General features: G+C 37.7%; 1 protein-coding gene across 4 annotated transcripts; it reads right to left on the bottom strand.

The window, feature by feature from the left end:
• Positions 1 to 138: 138 nt before the first annotated feature.
• Positions 139 to 22,776, bottom strand: atrxl (ATRX chromatin remodeler, like). 4 transcript variants are annotated; one of them, XM_082169074.1, is made up of 34 exons: positions 22,569 to 22,776; positions 22,046 to 22,158; positions 21,878 to 21,933; positions 21,130 to 21,179; positions 20,924 to 21,045; positions 20,669 to 20,785; positions 17,548 to 17,657; positions 17,302 to 17,369; positions 15,863 to 16,367; positions 14,345 to 15,311; positions 14,000 to 14,063; positions 10,237 to 10,394; positions 9,810 to 9,974; positions 9,614 to 9,686; positions 9,390 to 9,462; positions 9,090 to 9,296; positions 8,623 to 8,746; positions 7,575 to 7,684; positions 7,351 to 7,494; positions 6,022 to 6,199; positions 5,797 to 5,934; positions 5,473 to 5,648; positions 5,266 to 5,383; positions 4,577 to 4,680; positions 3,846 to 3,931; positions 3,410 to 3,543; positions 3,158 to 3,299; positions 2,879 to 2,976; positions 2,682 to 2,790; positions 2,420 to 2,597; positions 1,471 to 1,638; positions 1,224 to 1,373; positions 703 to 759; positions 139 to 596 (listed from the first exon to the last, which is right to left on the bottom strand). In XM_082169074.1, exons 1-34 carry the CDS (start codon positions 22,586 to 22,588, stop codon positions 420 to 422), a joined length of 5,259 nt encoding a protein of 1,752 aa, XP_082025200.1. In that variant the 5' UTR covers positions 22,589 to 22,776; the 3' UTR covers positions 139 to 419. The 4 variants fall into 4 exon arrangements, with proteins under 4 accessions (XP_082025200.1, XP_082025201.1, XP_082025199.1 ...); XM_082169075.1 differs by having other exon boundaries at positions 3,422 to 3,543; positions 22,046 to 22,164; XM_082169073.1 differs by having other exon boundaries at positions 139 to 593; positions 22,046 to 22,164.
• Between the last annotated feature and the right edge of the window lie 194 nt (positions 22,777 to 22,970).

Raw genomic sequence — 22,970 nt, forward strand, 5'->3', positions numbered from 1 at the left:
ACTGGAGTGACCAGTCCATGGTATGAACTGCACAGTAATAAGAGAAACAGCGCCTGCGCAGGACACAGCAAGCAAGTGGGCTTTCTTCTATCAAGCAAGTGAATCTTTATTTCTTTTATCTTATTACATCTTATTACATTTCAAAGCAGTTGAACAGAGAACAATTCTCACAAGTCATAAGCAGATTGAACTGACTTTTAAGACCTTTTGAAAACGAAATGATTTTATATGTTTTATATTTAAACAAAAAGTGTTAGCAAAGACACTTACAACTGTCTTTTTGTTTAAAGGCTTCTGAACCCCATTGTGCCCAAAAGGACATACATGTGCCAGATACATTTCAGCATACTCATACTGGTTTTGAGGTAGTTTGAAAAGCAATAGGTCTTGGACCTTTTTTATATCAAGTCAATATCAGGCTATGTATTTGCTTTTGAAACGGAGTAAATCACTTTGGGTTGCAGCTGAAAGGTGATGCTGGGGTTGTTATACACATCCAAAGCAGCAGAATGTTGGGCATTGCCTTGTTTGACAGCAAGTGAAGTTGGAGGAACGCTCTTGGTTGTATAGCCAACATTTCGAAAAGCCACAGCCTGCTGAGAGAAAGAGATCGATTTTTAGCACTGCAGTCTACAGCTGCAGAATTTCTGTTTGATACACACACAAATACAGAATCCTTAAAGGTTAGCGATTAAACTCTACCTGTAGGTCCCGATTGGCTTGTCTGGAGGCGGCTTCATTGGAGATCTGTACAGCGGCCTAAAAGAGACAAGTCATGAATGAGCTTTTGAACAAATGTGACATGCAGAATGAAGGCTAGTGTGTGAATATGTATCAACATGATGCATACAGACAAATTTAAATTTCACATAAAGGTCAGGGTCGTGTAACCCAGGTTTGGTCAACCCCAATCTTTAAAACTGCCTTAAGAAGATAAAGTTCACAGAAAACACAATAATTGCTTTTAATGTCTGTTTTTGGTCACTCTCTTTTTTGCACAGAAATGAAATTTTTGCCTACAAGTTTCTATTATGCCTGGTAAGACCTTGAATAGCTGGTTCAGGTGCGTTTAATTGGGGTCGGAGCTAAACTCTGCAGGACAGTGGCCCACCAGGAGCAGGATTGGACATCCGTGCTCTAAAAGTGTAAATTACCAGGGTTGTGATGTACCACCTGGGGGCACTCTGTACCACAGTTTAAAACTACTGACTTGCAATATGTACCTTCTTTTCTGCACGGTATTCATCCCAGGCTGCTCTGCGCTCTTCCTCACTCAGCTCCTCTTCCTCCCGGTGGTCTAACAATGAGTTGTGCTCATGATAACTTACTATGAGCTGCTCACAGCTCTGCAGCAGCTGGACCAACACCTCATCCTGATAGACAAAAGGAAGATAAAGCCTTGTGGTCATAATTATCTCACGTACCCACATCTGTGTGTTGTACAACAGCAGTCCATGTATACGTGTTTACCGCAGGCGTTTCTGTGTGTTTACTGGGCCGTAGGTCTGGCTGGAAGTGGTACAGCTCGTTCAGCTGACTGTGTGTGAAGTGTCTCTGAATCTGCTGCTGGTCCAGAACACGGGAGGACAGAGACTGCTTAGCAACCTGCCGCTCATAAATGTTCTGTTCCATCGTCCCCTACACACACACACAAAAAAGAACAAACGCATTAAAAATGTATATATAAAAAAATTATAAAATATACAGTACCTGTCAAAAGTTTTTAAACATTTAATGATAATAATAATAACAAATGTAATGTTTTTGTCTCTTATGCTCACCAATGCTGCATTTATTTGGATAAAAATAAGTAATATTGCTAAATATTATTACAATTTAAAATAAATTCTATTTTAATATGTTTTAAAATGTAATATTCCTGTGATGGCAAAGCTGAATTTTCAGCATCATTACTGTCTGATTGTCTTGTTGTTATCAATGTTGAAAATAGCTGTGCTGCTTTGCTTAACATTTTTGTGGAAACTGATAATTTTTTTATTTTTTATTTATTAAAATAGAATACAATTATTTTAAATTGTAATATTTCAGAATATTACTATTTTTACTGTATTTTTGATTAAATAAATGCAGCCTTGGTAAGCATAAGAGATTTCTTTCAAAAACATTGTAATGTTTTCCAAACTTTTGACAGGTACTGTATAAATAATAAAATAAATACCAAAAAATACAAATATAATATTTGTATATATTTAAACTATATTAAAATATTTTACTCTTAAAATAAAAAATAATTAAAACTAAGAAAGTCCTCACAAGTAATAAAATCTTCATGAATGGGTTAAAAATTCCTTAACTAAAATCTTAAAATAACTGTAATTGGTTTTTTTCATTCATTTTAATACATATTTTTCTTCAATACGAAAAGTCCGCCCAAGTATGTGTGATTCTACATGAATACCTGAGCCAGAAAACGGTACACAGCTACAGTTTTTTTCTGCCCAAAGCGATAGACTCTGAAGATGCTCTGGATGTCATATGATGGATTCCAGCAAGCGTCAAACACCACGACTCGGTTTGCAGCAACCAGATTGATTCCTAGAGACCCCGCACGAGTGGAGATCAGAAACAACCTCCCTCTGGCACAGAGGAAACACCAAGAGTCAGGACAAGAAATCCAGAAAACTTAAATGTAATGTTTATAAGCATTTTGTGTTCAGTACCTTATGTTTTTAGTGTTGTTAAACTCTTGAGCCCATCTCTTGCGAGCACAAGCACTAGTGTGACCGTCCAAACGATAATAATCTTTATTTTTTACCCACGATTTCTTTCCTGCCAATACACACACACACAAAAAAACACTATTGTATGCAATGAACAAATGACAGCTCTAACAATCCCCTGTATAAACTGATTTTACCTTTGTATGGACACCCTTCCTTCCCGCTGGTCTCATCTGCATACAGGAGGAAACTCTCGATAAGGTCCAGTGATATCAGAGATTGACTGAACACCAACCTGAACAAAAGCAAACAGCATTTATTTGAAATAGAAAGCTTTTATAACAGTCTTTACTGTCACTTTTACTGTCACAATTTTAAGCATTCTTGCTTGATTTCTTTCAATGAACCAAATATGAATATGAATCAAAACAAAGCTTATAACAAGTGCTACTTCTATTCAAGTACGTGTTCCTCACACTTTGTCTTGTAGTTCCTCTGCCCAGTGTAAAATCTCCAGTAGCAACTGTAATTTCCCAGAATGCTCCAGCACCTTGGCATCAGCTGCTGTTACAAACGGAAGATACCAGTCCGCAGATGACCCGTTCCCCACAATAAATCCTGAACAATAGACAGAGACACTAAAAGTGAGACAGACATACAGACAAAGAGAGACTGATTCAAAGAAACAGAGAGAGAGAGAAAGAGAGAGAGAGACTGTGTACATGTACCAGCTTGCCCACCAGGAATTTCCATTGTGGGTTTGTTTGTGACATCTGACTTTTGATTGGACCCACAGACTGAGGAGACTGGATCAGTATTTCCCTCTCCATCACCCACTAGACCTGTGATCTTTGCATTTCTCCTATGAGACAGATGGTGGAAACATCAGAGCAAATTTTTAGCAGGTCTTTTGCTAAATTTGACTTCTAGCAGGTCCCTCAACGTTTCTACATAACTGTGTATTACAAATAAAATATATTCTGCTTGGTTGTGATTGTGTCATTCAAGCAGCAGTCTTTCATTTACCTTTTGTTTCCAAAACAAAATATTCTCAAATTACTCTTCTGTTCAAAGTCACTCTAGCATTAATGTGTGATATTTTACAAAAGCATGAGAAACATTATTGGTATAGAAAAGACTGAAATCTGATATGACACAGCATACCTTTCAGAGCCATTTGGCTTAACAGAATCTCTCTCCAAACCTGCATCCAGCCCTGTGAAGACAGGAGCAGGCTCTCGCTCTTTCCCCTGCATCACACAGAAATATATAAGCTGATGGAGAAAAATCTGTGACAACTGATAGGATGTTTGTAAAAATGAGTCATGATGCATGTACACTACCATTCAAAATCTTCTCATTCTCACCAAGGCTACATTTATTTGATCAGAACGACAGTAAAAACAGTAACATTGTGAAATATGATCGTTTAAAATAAGTTTTGAATAGATTGTTAATAAGTTGAATAGATTTTAAAATGTCATTTACTTCTGTGATGGCAAAGCTGAACTTTCAGCATCATTCTAATATGAAATCATATTAGTCATATCAAATCATATCATATCAATATCATATAATATCAATCTAATATGAAATCTTCAGAAATCATTATATGCTGATTTGCTGCTCAAGAAATGTTTCTTATTTTTTATAAATGTTGAAATCACTTGTGCAGCCTAACATTTGAGCATTTTTTTAAGGATTCTTTGATGAATAGAAAGTTCAAAAGAACAGAATTTGTTTGAAATACAATTTTTAACAATGCAAAAGTCTTAACTGTCTTTTGATCAATTTTATGCCAGCTTGCGGAATAAAAGTAAGAATTTCTTTATTAAAAAAATCTTACTGGCCCCAAACTTTTGAACAGTAGTGTATCTGGATGAGTGGGTGTATACCTTATTCCTGCTCAGCTGAGCAAGTTTAAGACACCAGGGATGAGTCCAAATCAAACTCAGAACATGAAGATCCTGAAACAAACTGTTCACACCTGGTCCTTGCCCTAAAATAAAGACACTGTTATCATTTGCATGCAATCAATCTTTTAGCGCAGTGTGTGTTAGAATTAGATGGTATGACAAAATTAATGCAATGTTTGAAATTAAAATAAAATAAAAACGTTATCATCACATCACCATATAGCAATTTTAAATCCATATTAGTATCTAACGCTATTTTTATGCAATACTGGATTAAAATATCAGCCGATATTGGATATTTAATTGTGCATGCTCATTTTTCCAATTTTTACCTTTAGATTATATTTTACACCATCTAAAACTGACTTAATATTTTTTAAACACATAAAAATGAACACTTAAAAATCATAAAAATTATTAAACACAATTTAATAACATTGATATATATTTTGGTACATTATAATGCCATGATGCTTAAATTAAGCATTTCAAATGACTGATTTTAGTTTTTAGTGTTTTATTTTGAATTTATTTAGAGAAAAAACAAGTATAGAATTTCAATATGAGCCATACCATGAAAACAAATATTAGCTTAATCTCTACAGGTTGACACTTTTCTACTGTCGCAGTACTAGTCCAGCTCTAGTGTGTGCTTGTGAGACTCTGACCTTTGTAGGTTTGCAGATAGTGTGTGTATAACCGACACTGCAGAGGTGTCATCCGGACTGACAGCACATACTCGCGCTTGGGCGGCAAACAGGACGTCAAAACTGCGTAGTCCCGCCTCTGCAACACAAACACAAATCATCAAATACAAAACATTTAGCCTTTTTTTCCCACAGCCTCTAGCTCTATTTATTCTCTCACTCTATCACCTGTATGAATCCTGACATCATCTGATGGAGGACATGCGATCTATTCTTCATCAATCTGACATCAGCAGGGGTGGAGTCTGCGCACTGGCCGTTCTGGATTGGATTAATAAAACGGTTTCGGAACTCCTTTAGAGAACCCAGCAGGTTCTCCTTAATGAAGTTTACCATGCAGTGATCTAGAACAATAAACCAAAAAATTACACACTTTGCCTTTAAAGTCAGACAACCTCAAAAAGATTAATTGAGTTTAACATTAAAAACATTAATAAGAAAGTAATTTTTCACAAGCAGCTTTTTATAGAAATGGAGATGAAAAGTGATTACACTCAGTGAGGTTGTTTTGAAGCGGTGTTCCCGTCAAAATGATTCTCCTACGTGTACGTATAGCTCGCATGGCTTTTGAGATGCTGGAGTCTGCATTCCTAAGGACATGACCCTCGTCACACACCACCAGATCAGGGCCTAACACACACACACGTTTTTAAAAAAATGTAAAAAAAATTTTAACTGAACTCAGTATTTGAAGATGGATTATTCAGAAGAATTTACCTGGATCCAGGAGAATTGAGCGGAAGCTTTCTTTGTGTTTGCTGTATTTTGCACTATCTGTGTTCGTCAGAACACGAAAAACCTCATAACCCATGATTATCACGCCACCATTCTTAAACCAGTCAGTCAACAGCTCAACGCGAACAGCCAAAGACTTCACCGTAGCCAGCTCTGCCACCTGTGTGAGGCAGACCCAAGAAACAAGGCAGAGATGATCAGAAAAAAATTCAAGTGATGCAGTCAAAAGTCCATATTCAACAGTGGCAAGAAAACAAAAAAAAGTACTTTTTTATGCAACACAAAAAAAGATGATGCATAACAGAATTTTCTAGGCTCAGTGATTCTGGGTCAATGATCTTAAAAGGGATAGTTCACTCAAAAATGAAAATTATGTCATCATTTACTCACCCTCAAGTTGTTCCAAACCTGTATGAGTTTCGTTCTTCTTTTGAACATAAAAGATGATATTTTGAAGAATGTCGGGAACCAAACAGTTGATGTACCCCATTGACTTCCATAGTATTTTTTGACTACTATGGAAGTCAATGGCTACAGTCAACTGTCTTACCAACATTCATCAAAAATATTTGGTGTTCAACAGAAGAAAGAAACTCATAAAGGTTTGGAACAACATGAGGGTGAGTAAATGATGACAATTTTAATTTTATCCCTGGATTAATGTAACCCTGAGTTAGCCTTATCCCTTTTGCACTGTCAATGTTTAAGTACAGATTGAAAATGGCCTTAACCTCGGGTTAAAAAAGGGTTACATTATGTGTAGTGTAAAAAGCCTAAACATTGCTTGAGTGCTTTATTCCAAGTCTTCTGAAGTCATATGATAGCTTTACATTAGAAACACAAAATTAAAGATGAATAAATACAACACATATAAGGAGAAATTCAGGTCTGAAAAAAGCCCCTATATTACCTAGTTCTGCAACTTTTTTTTTTTTTACTTTTTTTATTCAGTAAAGATCAAAAGTGACAGTAACAACATTTATAATGTTACAAAAGACTTCCATTTCAACTAAATGCTGTTCTTTTGAACTCTGTATTTATCAAAGAACATATCCCAGTTTCCACAAAAATATTAAGCAGCACAAGCATTTTTAACATTGATAACAAATGTTTCTTGAGAACCAAATCAGCATATTCAAATTCTTTCTGAAGAATCATGTGACACTGAAGACTGGAGTAATGATGCTGAAAATTCAGCTTTGCCATCACAGCAATAAATTACATTTTAAAATACATTAAAATAGAAAACAGTTATTTTAAATTGTAATAATTTGTATTGATCAACACAAGAAGTGAAATAATTCTACCGACCCTCAGTCTGTGTGGTCTTAAGCCCCTCTGCCACTGGTCAAACTCACTCTTCCAGTTCAGCACAGTGTTGAGAGGACACACCACCAGAGCCGTCTTCAGTGGCAACTCTTTACATAACAGCACTGTGTGAAGGAACACAATGACCTGAAACACACACACACAGTTACTGTCTGTGAAACTTTCTGATTTTTCAAAGAAAAGGAGAATATTCATGTGCCCCATACCTGAAAGGTCTTGCCCAGGCCCATGCAATGGGCCAGAATACAGCCGGAGCCTGGAGACGACTTCACACTCTGAACAGACTCACAACAGCAGTCCCACATGAACCGCACACCTAACAACACACAAATACATTTGCATGAACCATCTCCACCACAAACTGTCACTAGGTCACATCACTGGCTTTCATTTCGTACATGCTGCTTCATAAATGCATGTGAATATTAAAACGGATGAAAAACAGTCATGTTCTGACTAATTTCTACTGTTGTAAATCATTAGGAAAATGTCATAGGGCATATCCTCTAATGTAGCCTTAAAAGTTTGTTTAAAAAAAAGAAGAAATTAATACTTTTATTCAGTAAGGATGCATTCAATTGATTAAAAGTGACAGTAAAGACTTTTATAACTATGTTTTTATTTATCTTTTTGAGTCTGCCACAGTTCTTCAATGGACTTTATAATTTTATAAAATTATACACCAGGAAGACAAAAAAAAAGATAACAGGGAGTGAGTTTTGGAGAGCTCCTGTACTGCACAGTTATTACATGTCATAATGACAGACAGAGGTGAGTTAATACATTTGAAAAGCATAAAATGTGTAAGTAAAATAATACAATGAACATTATTTGACACATAAAAATAGCCTTGGCAATTTGACCCACAGTCCACTCCTGCATATTGACTCCCGACCCACACCCGCACCGCAAATGACTATGTTAGTATTTTTCAAAACCATTACATCAAATATTAGTGGTTAACCCCATGATTTAGGCTGTCTCGACTGCTTCTGTCTCTTTATGCAATACTAGACTGCCTCGATGATGGTGAGATCAGATCTCTGTTGCAGGATTTTTGCCCACACAAATATCTCACTGTATTATTACAATATTTGCAAGAAGAATCTTCAGAAATCAAATAATTATATTTTCTACAGGCACACTTAAGCAAAATAAATAAATAACCATGTTAAAACAAATATTTTTGTGCATCATCTAATGTGCCTCGTGCAACTTACTGTATTAACACTGTACAAAGGCAAATTTTCTCACCCTCTCGCTGGTGTGGTTTAAGTTTATTCAGAAAGCCCATGTGCACTTGCAACATAGGCTTTTGTGTTACATCATCTTGCTCAAGAACCAATGGTGTGGCCTGTCTCTCAGAAACTAAGATGACCTAAAGAAAAAAATTTACAAATGATAGACAAAACACTAAATTTGTCATTCAGGTTAAAAGCATGTCATTAATAATGAACATTAAAAAAACATTGAAGGAATAGATAAGCCAATAATGAAAATTCTGTCATGACTTAAATCACCCTCATGTCATTCAAAATCTGTATGACTTTCTTTTGTGGAACATTAAAGATATTTTGCCCAAAACTTTATGGACAAAATAAATAAATAAAAATCCCACAACATCTTGACATGAGGAAGCGTAAATGAGGACAGAATTTCAATATCTTAATCTCTTTAATATTTAAAAATGTAACATAATATGACACTATGCAGTTCATCACCTCTGGGTCTGCTTCTTCCCGTTCTCTCCTCTCACGGTCCAGTCTTTGTTTTTCTCTCTCTGCTAATCTCTTCCTGCGCTCCTCCTCTTCTTTCAGAGCGCTCTGTGTCTCCCGGGCCAGCTGACCCACCTCTAGAAGCCGTCTGATCTGCCTTCTCCCTCGAGGGGTGCTCCTCAAACTTTCCTCGGTGGTTGGAGAGACATCATCCTACATATTGACCCCCCCAAAAAATTAAAATACATAAATAATTGAGGAATCCACATTCACAGCATCTATGATATAGAAGGGACAAACACACACATCAGCAGCGGTGGTCTTGTCAGGTGTGCGTGATGGACTTTGAAGCTTCTCATTATGAGTGGGCGACTGGGACCTACAAAAATGAATACATTGGGGAAAAATGTATCATCACTGCGCACATTTAGGCTTGTTGGTAGGTACTAATTGAAAAATTTGCTTTTTTATTCAAGTATTTGATGTCCATAACAGACTCCAGTTGATTAATGTGATATCTTGAGCTTTACCCTATTTCCTCAGACTCTGAAAGGCTGAGTTCCTCATATTGGGCAGAGTCAACTGTTTCATCACTGCTGCTCACTAGGATTAAAATGGGAAAAAATCTAAATAACACCAGGTGCAAACAAATAATCAGAACATTACATTATTTTTAAGAGTAAAGAAAAAAAACCTGTGCAACTGTACATCTAATGTTTAACTCACCAACAACGCATCCTAAATCTTGGACTTGTCTTTTACTCTTCTTCTTCTTCTCCCCTTGCTTTTGACTTTTTGTTTCTGCCTCTGATAAGGTAAGACCATGTCGCAGCAATCGGTGGCGGTGCCGTGACCCTGACTTTGACCCACTGGACTCTGAGCCATCATTGTCTGAAGAGAAACTATTTTTGTTCACGCAACAATAAAATACAAAAATACCGTCTAATAATATTGTAACTATTCGAAGGATCTGCTGCATATGTTATTAAAAGATATTCTAAAGTGTTATAAAGCTACATACAAATTTAGTGAAGTTAAATCAGTTTCAGATGCTGTTGATGTTGTTTTCATCAGAAATGCCATATACATTGAGATGCAAAAGTAGTTGCAAGGACTGTTCTCCATGGTACCAGTGGTATTGGCCTTCACTCACCTTCCTCGTCTGTTGTCTCAGATGCTTCACTCTTGCTCTTCTTCTTCTTCTCCTCATCCTCTCCTCTCGTGCTCTCTGATTGCTCATCTGAGCTGGCGTCCAGCTCAGAATCAGAGAGGTTAGCTCTGATCTGAGCAAGCAGAATCTGCCTCGCAATTCTTTATAAAACAAATGATGGGATGAAGCAGTGAAGAGAATAGAGAGAGAAAAGGGATGAAGAGAAAAGAGGGACAAAATGTGAGGTGGGTGACCAGTGGATTCAGATTCATTTAACAATGCATCTTCCTCCAACCTCTTTCATTGTAATTTCTCAAAAGTGCACTTAAATAGTAGCAAGATTACATGTTAAGAACAGAAGTAGTTTCTATTCTTTTCTCTTTTTTTCATTTAAATTAGCAAGGACGTAAATATAAAGAACGTACACATAACAACATTTAAATAACAGGTTACCGAACAATGAAAAATATCAAATGGCCTGTAAAGTGGTCTGTTAGTTTCACAAATATAAAACCCCTTAATTTATGAGTGAAATGTAAAAAGACAGACAAGAAATGTAGATGAGGCATTCTGAACCTCTAAATATGACAAACTGAATGCAACACCCCCCAAAACTAAATAACAATAACAAAATATATATAATACAAAATGCACAGAGGCTGTTGTGGCTGGGGTATAAACTTTTATTACAACTACAATTCATATACAGTTCTTACACAGTTATTTACATTTTCTCTTCTCAGATGCAAAATAATGCATGCTTCTTTCTGATGAAAATAATGAAAAGGCTTGTTTCTGCATAAAACATTTTAATAAAACAATAGCAGTAATAAATACTTCCAAACAAAAGGACATTAGCATGCAATAAATATTTGAGCTTTTAGGGTTTTTGAAATGCAATGAAATCCAATGAAAGTGAGAGGATTCTACAAGAAAGTAAAGACAACAAACCGAAAAAAATAACACCCACTGAAAGATGGGTGAAAAAAATGGATTATTATCAGAAGAATGTTAATGTTAATGCATGTTAAGGTCAGGCAGGGTTCCCACTTGGTCCAAGATATTTTTTCCATTTCTTTAAGGCATTTTATGTGACGGACATCTCTAATATTTAATCAACATCTGTGGCCTGCTGTTGTTTGCCTTAGAAAATACAAGTTGACGTCCATTAGATTGCAAAAATTAAAAAACATTTTTGCAGTACTGCACTTACAATGGAAGTTTTGTAGGCTTGAGAGTTTAAAAGCAGAAATACAAAGGTTTATTTTACATGAATTCTCCAGTAAAAATGTTTGACATTTGAACTGTAACGTTCAAATCTGATTGACTGAGTTAAGAAACACTTAACACAAACACAGAAGATATTAATCAGAATTTGGTCACATTCTGATTCGATAGCACCAGTGTCATGTTAAACACATGTAATGTTCAATGGTTATGGAGACGAGTCAAGCTAGTTTTCCATGGTAATTGACAGCATGCCACAGATTCTGATTCCGCTGGATTTAATCTTGATTATAATTTTGGAAGAATCTTCAGAAATCTAATAATTATATTTTCTACAGGCACACTTAAGCAAAACAAATATTTTTGTGAATCATTTAATGTTTACAGGTAACATAGCCACCGAGGTATCGTGGATATTGGCATGGTTCAAAATGCACAGCTAATGTGAATTGGCCTTTCATTTGAGTGACAAAAGAAGCCTCTGGAAGATTCTAACTGTCCACTCGAATTAACCTGATAAAGTAACTATCCTTTGGAAAATAATAATAGTAATAATAATGTATTGAAATATGTATGGTATCAATGTCAGTTGATATCAATGAGTGATTTCTATGCAGAAAACAGAAATGACGGTGAGTGTGCAGAGACTATGACGTATTCCTGCTCATGACAATACACAGGCAAACGCAAACGAAAAAACAAAACGATGATTCTGCGATGTCATTCATGCCAGAATACATGAGAACTGACCCCAGTTCCAAATCCCGATGGGTCCAAGGATTTCTTCATTTTATGAAAACGTTGTTAGTGATACGGTGAACCAGTTTGATTAAAAGGTTACAGTAAACACATTTTCCAAGATACTGAGGTACATTTCCCATGATTTTTCCATTATTGGAAAATCGCATTACAAAATTCAAAGTTTTCCAGGTTTTCCAGGATGCGTGGGAACCCTGTTAAGCTACAGAAAAAGAGACGAAACGGGGAAAAAACAGAGAACAAGAGAAAGAATAAATAAGTGTTTATTGCCTCTCCATAAGAACCATGCAAATAACACACAGAAACCACTCATGTGAGAGTGAAGACTACACTCGATCACGTGCTGCTTTTAGCGACTGACTACACACAAGCTTACAGATTGCATGTTGGGCCTGAAAGAGCATCATCACTGCCACCTGCTGCTGCCCCGTGAACATTCGAACGCAAACTGAAGCCACGTCCACCAAAGCAATCGTTTCACATTTGGGTTGGTTCAGCCTTCTAACCGATTTTATTTATATGAATATTAAAAAAGGGTGGGAACGAGGGGGCAATAACACAAGCCTGGCTTAAATTTACATTGCATGAGCGAGCACCATTAATCAATGAGTTAGAGCGCATGCACCACCTGCGAGGCCATGGCTCCAATCTAAACTACCATTTAAACCACCAACTCAAAAACCTTTACGTGCTGGAGTCAAGTTTTCTGTTCCCTCAAATTTCCAATCCCTGACATCCATCAACTTCTGCTAAAATGAACAATCATTAAAAGGATAAACTTTTGACCTTCTCACCAATTTACGAGGACATAAATTCTGTGTAAATGATTTGAAAATGTAATACTGGACCAATGATAATAAAAAAAACAACGCAAGTAACTACGTAAAAAAACCAACGGTAACTTATTTAACAAAGGCAGTTCAGACAAAGGGATAAACAAATCTTCAGTTTAAGCTCCTAAATGTAGGAAATTCAGTTGTCTGTCGCAGGATTAATCTCCTGAAAAAGAACAAACACAACCGCGTTTAACATAAATGCTAATACTGTACGACTGCGTTTCACTCTGCCTAAGAAACGTGTTCACTTGAATTCCACCAACAATGACATTTTACTGTCAATAACAAAAGTGTTATATGAAACTAACACCTACCGTTAGCAAACCACACAGCCTTTGTTTTGACTGACCGAAAACATTACAGCGTGAGAACCGGGAAGCTGAGCCCTAAAACACAAACACACACACAAGAAGTTGTCTGTCTTACTGAGCACAGGATCCATCAGATCCGAGGTTTAGAGGTTTAGAGTCTTTCTACCCTCTTAAAATCTTTATTAGCAGCACAGACAGTAAAGAGCACAGTGTGGCTTTCAGGAGTTCTGCTAAAGACATGCAATGGTCTGTGTCAGTGAAGTAAAATTCAAACACAGGAGCTTCTCCGGAGATGATTCACTGACTTCCATTAGACAGTGCAGGCTCAGAGCTTCCCCACTGACGGGCAGTGTGTGCCTACGGCTACAGATTCTCTCTACTGCGTGTGGAAGAAACTGTGGGGAAATAAAAATCGGACAGTGTTGATCGAGCAAAAAAAAGCGTGTTTGGGTGAGAGACATGTTCAAAAGCCCTGTCTAGCGGCTGTGCATGTGGATGGAAGGGAAGCTTGCGTGCTTTTAAATGGGATTTGGATCAAAGCTCTCGCTGTAGTGGGTTTGGGACAGACGGAGTCCAGTGGAGAAGGCCTGTGCTGGGAAAGTGTGTGTGGCCCTGGTGTAGTCAGAATCGTACCTATTTTCTAAATCATCGTCCTCCACAGACAAAGACGGACCTGGCTGGATGTCCATCTCATCACCTAGAGATAGACAGAGAATAAGAATGAATAAAAAAAAATAAAAATAAATTGCTTCTGAAATATGAAAAACAAAACGGAAACAGAAACAGAAAAAAATGAAATGATCAGATTATGAAAAGTGCTCTCTTCATGTCAGATTTTTTAAAGAATGTAAAAATAAAAAGGGCTTTTTTACATTTAAATTACAGTTTTATATAAAACTTTTTTTTTTTTGAATTTTTTTTTGCTGGTATTACTGTATAAAGAAAATGTTGGCTTTTTGCTCCCACACACAAACTTACCGGAAGACTGCTGGAAATTTCCAGAGCCCAGCAATGTGACGCCCTCTGTCAGCGGTTTGATCCTCTGATCGTCGGAGTCGCTGCTCGGACCACTCTCCATTTCCTGTCCTCCCACCTCACTTGATGAACTCCCGCTCTGTCCTGTCATCCTAGCAACTTTGTGGGCTCTTCCTCTGGTCATTCTGACCGCAGACCCCTGGTCTTGGGAGCCCCTCCTTGAAGACGCAGAAGAGGATGAAGAGGACGATGAAGATCTCTCCTTGAGATTCCGCTTACGAGAGCCTCTGTCGGGAGGTGTGGTTTTAACCAGCCCAAAGAGCCGCTGCTTTCTGACATGCTGGTTTACCTCATCCCCATCCCAACTGCTACCTACCAAACCCTCTTCCTCACTATTCGCCATGGCAGCAGCGGTCTGGAGCAGCACTTCAGGAACCTCGTCAGAATCAGAGTCATCCTCAGCTAAACCAGCATGCTCGGCAGAGGGGTTTGTGTTTGTCCGCCGACGGCGCGGTGTGGTTTTTACACGTGGAGAACGTTTATTCTCCTCTGATAAAGACAAACTTTTTGGGTCAGTTTGATCCTCCTCCTCCTCTTCTTCCTCCTCCTCCTCTTTCTCTTCCTCGTCATTATTACCACAAAAATTCTCCACATGTCGATCTCTCTCAGTCATTCCCTCCATCTCCGTCCCTTTCTCCATCTCCACCTTTGCTTCACTTTCTTCCAGTGTTCCATCAGTCACTCCAATGTTTATGTTTTGACTGTCAGGTGATGGATGAACAGAAGGAAAGGTGCTGCTAATGGGCTGTGGGCTGACTGGTACAGGAGTAAGTTTGACCACCAGCTCTTTAGTGAGTCCAGGGCTCCGTGATGACATGGCCTTCTTCGGTCTACGTCTCCCTTTTGATTTATTATCTAAAGCAACTCTACTGGCACATTTGGGCCCAGTCAGCTCATGGTCCAGGGCTTCCTGCAATTACAAATTAGATGTTGTTGTAATACATTCATTTGAACAAACTGCAAAAAACTATTATGGTTTCCACAAATATATTAAGAAGCAACAACTGTTTTAAACATTGAAAATAAAAGTTTCTTGAGCACCAAATTAGCATATTAGAATGATTTTAGTGACACCGAAGACTGGAGAAATGACTGCAAATTCAGCATTACTTTCACAGGAATAATTTACATTTAAATGAGTTATTTTAAATTGTAATATTTCAGAATATAGTTTTTTTACTGTATCTTTGATCAAATGTTATATCTGCCATAGTTTAACATTAAGATGTCTAAATTCAACTTACACTAGCATTTAAAATTATTGATTTTAGGTTTGTGTTTTTTTTATTATTAATTTTAAAATCAGACAAGTATCGCTATCAGTCTTCTTAACATGGAAATAATAATTACCGGCTCATCTGTGCATCCCTAATCAAAATTGTATGGTTCTTTTATTGTAAGCATTCTTTTGTAAGCATTCTTCTTACAGTTTAATTGGTAAAAACTGGTAACTTCTCTTACCTGTAATGCACTGTTGGCTGCTTGCAGATCATCCAGTACAGCGCGGAACATCCGTAACTGCCCAATTCTCTCAACCTTGTCTTCCTGGTTTCCATCCTCCTCTCTTTCCCTTTGAACAACTGCCTTGAAGGAATGACTCAAAGATGTTGTGACATCTACAAACCGCTGCATTCGCTGATAAAGGCCTGCAGAGGGCACCGTTCCACCTCCAGCCCCCATCAGGTAGGACGCACCACGACCACCCTTGTTCGCCCTCCCCCTGACCGAGTTTGGGTCGGTACGGGAGACTCGTTTTTGAGCCTGCTCCAAGCTCTCTAGAACAGAGTCGCAGGCCAACACCAGCTCCACCAGTGGCTCGGGACTGCACACATAACAGTACCACTTCCTCTCCTCCTCCAGGATGGTGGACAGTTCCTTCCTCCCCAGGTTACGCAGGACACATTTCTTACAGAAGGCGTTACTGCAGTAATCACAGCCAATCAGACTGCCTCCCTCTGCACACCACCTGAATGAACAGGAATTTAGAGAACTTGTTTTACAACCCCACAAATAAGTGAATACATCAACTGCAAACCCTATCAATTAATTGAGATGATTTCAGCTGCTCTGACTTTCATCATTATGTACCTATGATAATGGTGACTCTTAAGGGGGTCGCACACCGGACGCGCAGCTCGGCGGCAAATTCGAACACATAATTCTCTATGAGAGTACACACACCGGCGGCGCCTTTCGGCGTCTGTCCGCGGCGGCTCAGGACCGTGTTCAAAATCCTGCCGCGCCACAGAGCGCCATTTACGTAGTTTTATATTAAATTTACATGTATGTGTCTCAAATCGTAGTTAATGTATATACGGACTTCACCCTGTGCTGCAATATACATTTAGTTTTATATTTATTTACAGAAATCAGAAAATTGCTGATGTTATATGATTTTCAGGTGAGAGTTGTCCTAGACGTGGCGCGAAGCGGCGCTGAGCTGCGCGTCCGGTGTGCGGCCGCCTTTAGGCTGCCTTCTGCACAAGTGAATCTCTTAAACTTGAGAAATGTCTGGGTCAGATGAAAAAAATGGGGTGAAAAAGGCAAAAAGAAGAGTGTCTATTTTAAGAGACTTTTTTGGTGCCATTTTAATGACATTTTACTTGTAAAGAATATTTGTTTAAATATTTGGAGGAAAAATAACCACGTATACATAGCGGTATTTATTGTATTTAATTGAATTTATGCTGATTTCCTAAAAAATCCTAAAAAACTGATGTTTTGCTAAAACAAGCCTCATTTTAAATATAAATGTATCATTTTATAAATGAAGGTACAGGAGATATTCACCCACACATATTAGATAATCATGTATGATCCTAATCTGCTATATAAAATGATCTCTAGACAAAAGTAAAAACAAAAAACAAACTCAACTTCTTGACAAAACACTCAAATACCTGCATTGCTCGTCCATCCCCTCTGAATCTTTGCTGATGTCATCACTCATATAATATTTAAAGCAACTCTACAAGAAAGCAAACAGATTCTTATAAAACTCTGCGGAAGATTTCACTAGTTGTCAAACATGCTCAAAAAACAATGCAGGTATGAGAAAGTAGTGTTGATTTTAAGACTCTCCTGTTAACTTTCATATGCATAAACAAACATTACACAGATTACTGCAGAGTCTCACATTTACATACCTTGCAGATAAGCACTTTAAGCATAGGGTGCCTGTAGACTGAGTCACGTTGGAAATGATTCACCTGCTGACCGCACGCTGTGCAGTTTACCCTCTCCAACTCATATCCTCCTAACACACACAAACCAGAAGAGTTTACCCTCATAGCCTGACACACACAGCTAAAAGCATTATTTCACATACTTCAGCTGCAACATCAAGGTTACACATGGTTGTAAATGGAAAGCCACAGAAAATGGTCTGAAATCCCCATTGTGAGGAAAGTTATTTTGTGTAAGATTTGGTGACAAACTATCTTTCAAGTTTAGCTGATAAACTGTTCCTGGCATGAACAATGAATTCTTTGTTTTATGTGTGCTACAAAATGATGTTTTGAGATTGGGTGCTTGGGAACATCTCTGATAGGATTTGAGGTGGCTGTTAGTTTTCTGTCCCGGGAGCTCTAATAATAATAACGAAAGCATTACCATCAGTTTGAAAATGTTAATTTAATAAAGGGATATTATTAATTAAGGATAGGGAATTTATCAAACTCTGATAATTGCCTTAATCTTTTAGACAACTGAGACGGTAGGCAATTTTTATCAAATGTAGTTTGATCATGGTCAAGTTCCCAAAGCTATGTTTATAAGAGTCAATTACGTACGTAATCGTCTCTGACAAACAGCATGTTGAAGCCGCTCAGGGACACCATTTTATCCCTCTTATCGGAAAGAGATAACAGTCAAAACATCCGGTAGTGTGGGTTTTCCAGGAATTGCATGTACTCCCTAGACCTCTGCTTCTCAAACACAGAGCAGTCTGCACAGCACTGCTTCATTGAAACAAATCAAACAAATGACTCAACTTACTTATTTAGACATTTACCACCACCTACTGGTGGTTTTAGTTACTTAATTAAATTATAATTTCATTGAAAAACAATTTCCTATTTTAGGGATAGTTTGCCTAAATGAAAGTTCTGTTTATATACATTTACTCATCCTCATGTCGTTTCAAACCTCCATGACTTTCTTTTGCAGAATGTAAAAGATATTTGGAAGATGTTGATTTTGTTGAAAGTAATAGTTTTGGTCTGTATATGTAAATACCAATACCGATGCAGCTTCTTAAAATAAAATAAAATAAAAAAAACATGGCCATTGAAGCCTAAAAATTTGCATGTAGTAAATTCTCATTTGAATCAGATGAAATATTTCTTTCTAAAGTTACTTTTTGTAATGTCTATTTGGTGCTTTTCCTATTTAACACATTAATGACTTTAAATGATATTTTGCAATTAATTTGTGATAAATTAGACTAATTAATCGACACATCATGTAATTTAGAGATTTAATCAGTATCTAAAATTGTGGTGTCATAACCTTATTTATTACAATACAAGGTTACATGGGTCAAAAACAACTGGGCCAGTAGAAAAAAAATCTTTAGTGTTGAGCCCTGAATTATTTATTTTAAGTTATCTTTGTTAATAAAAAGATCAAAGATGCAAACAACAAAAGGAAAAATACAATAAACAAACAAACAGTGCTTTAGGTACAGTAGGAAATACTACAGAAATTTAATAAACAAAACATTTTACAGTCTTCAGTGTATGAAACAAATACACATTTAACCCTTATTAAAGCCACTTAAAGGGGTGGAATAATGCCCTTTTCAAAAGATGTAAAATAAATCTCTGATGTCCCCAGAGTGTGTAGGCCTATGTGAAGTTTTAGCTCAAAATACCCCACTGATATTTTTATATAGCATGTTAAAATTGTCACTCCTTGAGGGTGAGCAAAAAGCCTTGTTTTGTGTCTGTCCCTTTAAATGCAAATGAGCTGCTGCTCCCAGCACAGAGGGCAGAGCTACAAGAGCTCTTGTCCTTAGCAGCTTCGATTACCTCACACAGACATGCACTGAACATTTCAAAAACTTTTAGCCTTTTATGTTCAAACTGGAGTCAGAAAGATGGAGAGACTCAAGAAGAAGTGACAACATGTAGACAACATTCCTGAATGGTTAGTTGATGAATTTATGTAACTTATGTGTAGTTATCTTCTAGTCATTGATTAGCATATTCTGTCTTGATGATCTATAAATCGTGTTCCAGGGAGGGGTTTATGTAAATATTGGGGGTGGTGATGTCACTAACCCGGGAGGAATGTCGTGTAGTCCTTACCAGCCATTTGTTGTAGTCCTTAAAAAGCAATTTCTTTCAAAGAAAATATCTCTGTTTGCTTTGAACTTTGACCGTGGTAACTTTGCAGATGGTGTTTATGCTCAAACAGCAACATTACACACTAACTAAAGTTAGAAAAGTGAAATCATAATCAACCACCCCTTTAAGTTATTCACTAAAGAGCAGTGATTGATTTTCTGTCTTTTGTTGTTTGATTAACATTAAGGACACAGGAAGAAGCAGGTATATTACACAGCTGTGCACAGTTCTAATGTACTGACATCCAAATTGTTCCCTATTCATTTACGCTCAAGTAAGAGACAACGCACCATGTTTATGTGAATTCTCACCAAGATTGTGCTGTTATTTCATTTGTTTACATTTATTCATTTAGCTGACGCTTTTATCCAAAGCGACTTACAATTGCTATATATGTCAGAGGTCGCACGCCTCTGGAGCAACTAGGGGTTAAGTGTCTTGCTCAGGGACACATCAGTGGATTCGACACAGTGGATTCGAACCCGGGTCTCTCACACCAAAGGCATGTGTCTTAACCATTGCGCCACCACCACCCCTTTGTATCAATGAAGTGCAATAAGCCGTGAAAGAGAACTGAATTCAGGATAGCATGCTTTCTGAATGGCGGCTTTTTGTACACTTGTTCCAGCTTCAGGTGTCAGAAAGCACAAGTACAGCATTGTTTTGTTTAGTTTTTTGCAACTTATTACACTTAAAAATCTTTTTAACATTAAGCATGTCCTATGCTTTGTTTTCTCATTTTGCATGTTTCTTTATTGATCTAACAAGTCAATAACTTCAAGCAGTCCTGTGCTGCGTAGATATATTAATGTACCACAATATACATGATACAGCAAAATCTCTATACACACTTTACATTGTCACCAAAATATATATCGGCCAGCCCTATTTAAAGCTTAACGTTGTGCCTCTCTCTTACCTCTGCGTCTGTCACCATCTCTGTGCTGCTTGTAAACACGCCTACTGCGGAATTCTGGACCACGGAAATCATCACGAGCTTCATTAAAGACAGGCTCTGGCAGCACAAACGCCGTTCCTGTGTCAGATAATAAAGGGGTTCAAAGACAACTTGAAATATCCTAATGTATTCAATAACAGAAACCATAACATAAAATACATCACACAGGCATGATCATCTCAATCAGCCAAGTGAATACAGGAATGGGAGTAGCACCTTTGGGTAGAAAGTTAGTGTCATGGTCGTTGGAGTGGACAGACATCACATCCTCTGCTCCACTCTCAGACGAAGCGTCCGACTCGTTTATCCCGCTGTGTTTGGTGACAACAGTCGGTTTCCTGTAAGAGTAACAGTTTACAAATGAGTTCACTAAGTCAGAGCACAAAGGGTCTCCAGATGTGGTTCATCCTTAATTGACAAACCTTCTTGAACGAGCCGACGAAAACATTCCCACTTCTGAGGGACCGCTGGGCTGAAAAGAAAAAAACATTTTAAAAACAAATAAATCTCAAGAATTTTTCATAAAAAAAAAAAATACAAAAACAAACTAAATTTCAGCCAACTTAAATTACAATGAGAGTTCTTGTTAATCTATACAATAGAGTGCCACAGGACCTAAAGCCCAGAAACAAGTTAGCATTTTTAAACTTCCGGTTCCATCATCCCAAAGTCAATGGGTTTTTGTTTAAATGCATGAAATAACATCTGTGGTTAAAACAAGCTCAAGATATTTTCTTTATTCTACTACATAAAATATATCACCAATAACCCACTTGTGATTTCTTTAGGTTTTTATGTGTCTTGGAAGAAGGTGGTTGCTAACCTGTGGCTAAATGAGACTAGAGATTGTCAGGGACATTAAATGTCATCATGGCAAACAGGAATATCATCTACTCAATAGTCCACCTCTACAGGATCACTGTGTTTAAACTCACGCTCTTGCAAACTATTCTAAATCAAACTTTCCAAATTGTAGATTTTTAAATAAAGATAGAAAGGGTCATCTGAAGCTTAGAGGTGGTGACGTTAAAGTCATGCAACTGTGGTGAAGTTCGTTTGTTTGTAGCCTAACTTTAACTTTCTGATACAATTGTATTTAGGCTTAGGTATGCACGTTGTTTTCATTTGTGAAGATCATCTCATCCCTGCAGCATTCTAGAAACAGTCTACCTCCTCTGCGGTCTGGACAAGAGCCTGCTGCTCCAGGTATTCTTTGGCCGTAGTTCCTGTCAACGAGACATGATAGAAATTGAACTATAATTGCTCCATTAATGAGTTTATCTTTGGTTCTGGTCAGTTGTGACTGTAATGATCAATATATTTCCCTACTGTACTCACCATTCCAGTGTCCGGGTAAAGTAGGTTCATTTTTGTCTTCCGTAGATGCCGACAGGTACTCATGGAGCTTCCCAATCAGCTCACCTAACTTACTTCCTCCACCGGCCACCGGCCTGGGTCTGCAAAGACAAGACACTGCTCATCTCCATGGCAACTGCCTCCCGCTGGAATCCCTCATGATACATTAAATATACGAATAGCCCTTTATAAACCCAAAACCACACTACACAGAGAACCATATCTCAGGCTTCAGTCTGACAGGAATGTGTGAGGTTTACACTTAAGACTTAAATAGGGTTTATAGATCGTTCTCAGAGGAGCACCGACTCTTTGTTCGGCTGATGCAGATAGACCAAAACTGCATAGTCAAAACGTAAAACCTAACATTACTTAACGTAAGGGAGATTAAAGAGCAGAGATTTAATTCAAACAGCGACTGGATTTAATTGATGTATTGCCGAGGAATATTAACAAACACAACAGTGTGTACGTTAGCAATGGAAAAGAAAATAGGGCGCCTTACCTCAGGACTTCAGTAGACATCGCTTCCTCACGCGAGGTGGTTCAACACACCGCCGAGCATTTAGCACAACCAACAGCAGAGATGCGTTTAACAATTATCGGCATAAAACTTAGAATTGTCCAAAAGAAAAAACTAACCAAAAGCCAGTTTCACCCGCCATCTTCCCAGTGGAACTTGCGCCATGCAGCCTAAAATGGCGCACCGGAAACTACGCTGTGACCGTGACTGACGTAAGGTGATGACGTAATTACTTCATAGGATTTCGTCATAACCACACGTGGAGACGACTGAGGATGGGCAATGTCAGCTTTATTTTTGCACGGAAATGAGCGAGTTGCAAACAGTATACATTCTGATCACAGTAATAATGCAGAATATACATTTGGTTATTTTCTGCTTACA

This window comes from Leuciscus leuciscus, assembly GCF_965113295.1.
Source record: "Leuciscus leuciscus genome assembly, chromosome: 5".
Classification (NCBI taxonomy): Eukaryota; Metazoa; Chordata; class Actinopteri; order Cypriniformes; family Leuciscidae; genus Leuciscus; species Leuciscus leuciscus.

Coding starts and splice junctions, on each gene's coding strand:
- atrxl (XM_082169072.1), bottom strand. CDS start 22,588: ATGTCTACTGAAGTCCTGAG. Junction 5,935..6,021: donor CTCAATTCTCCTGGATCCAG/GTAAATTCTTCT, acceptor TGTGTGTGTTAG/GCCCTGATCTGGTGGTGTGT. Junction 2,791..2,878: donor GGAAGGGTGTCCATACAAAG/GTAAAATCAGTT, acceptor GTGTATTGGCAG/GAAAGAAATCGTGGGTAAAA.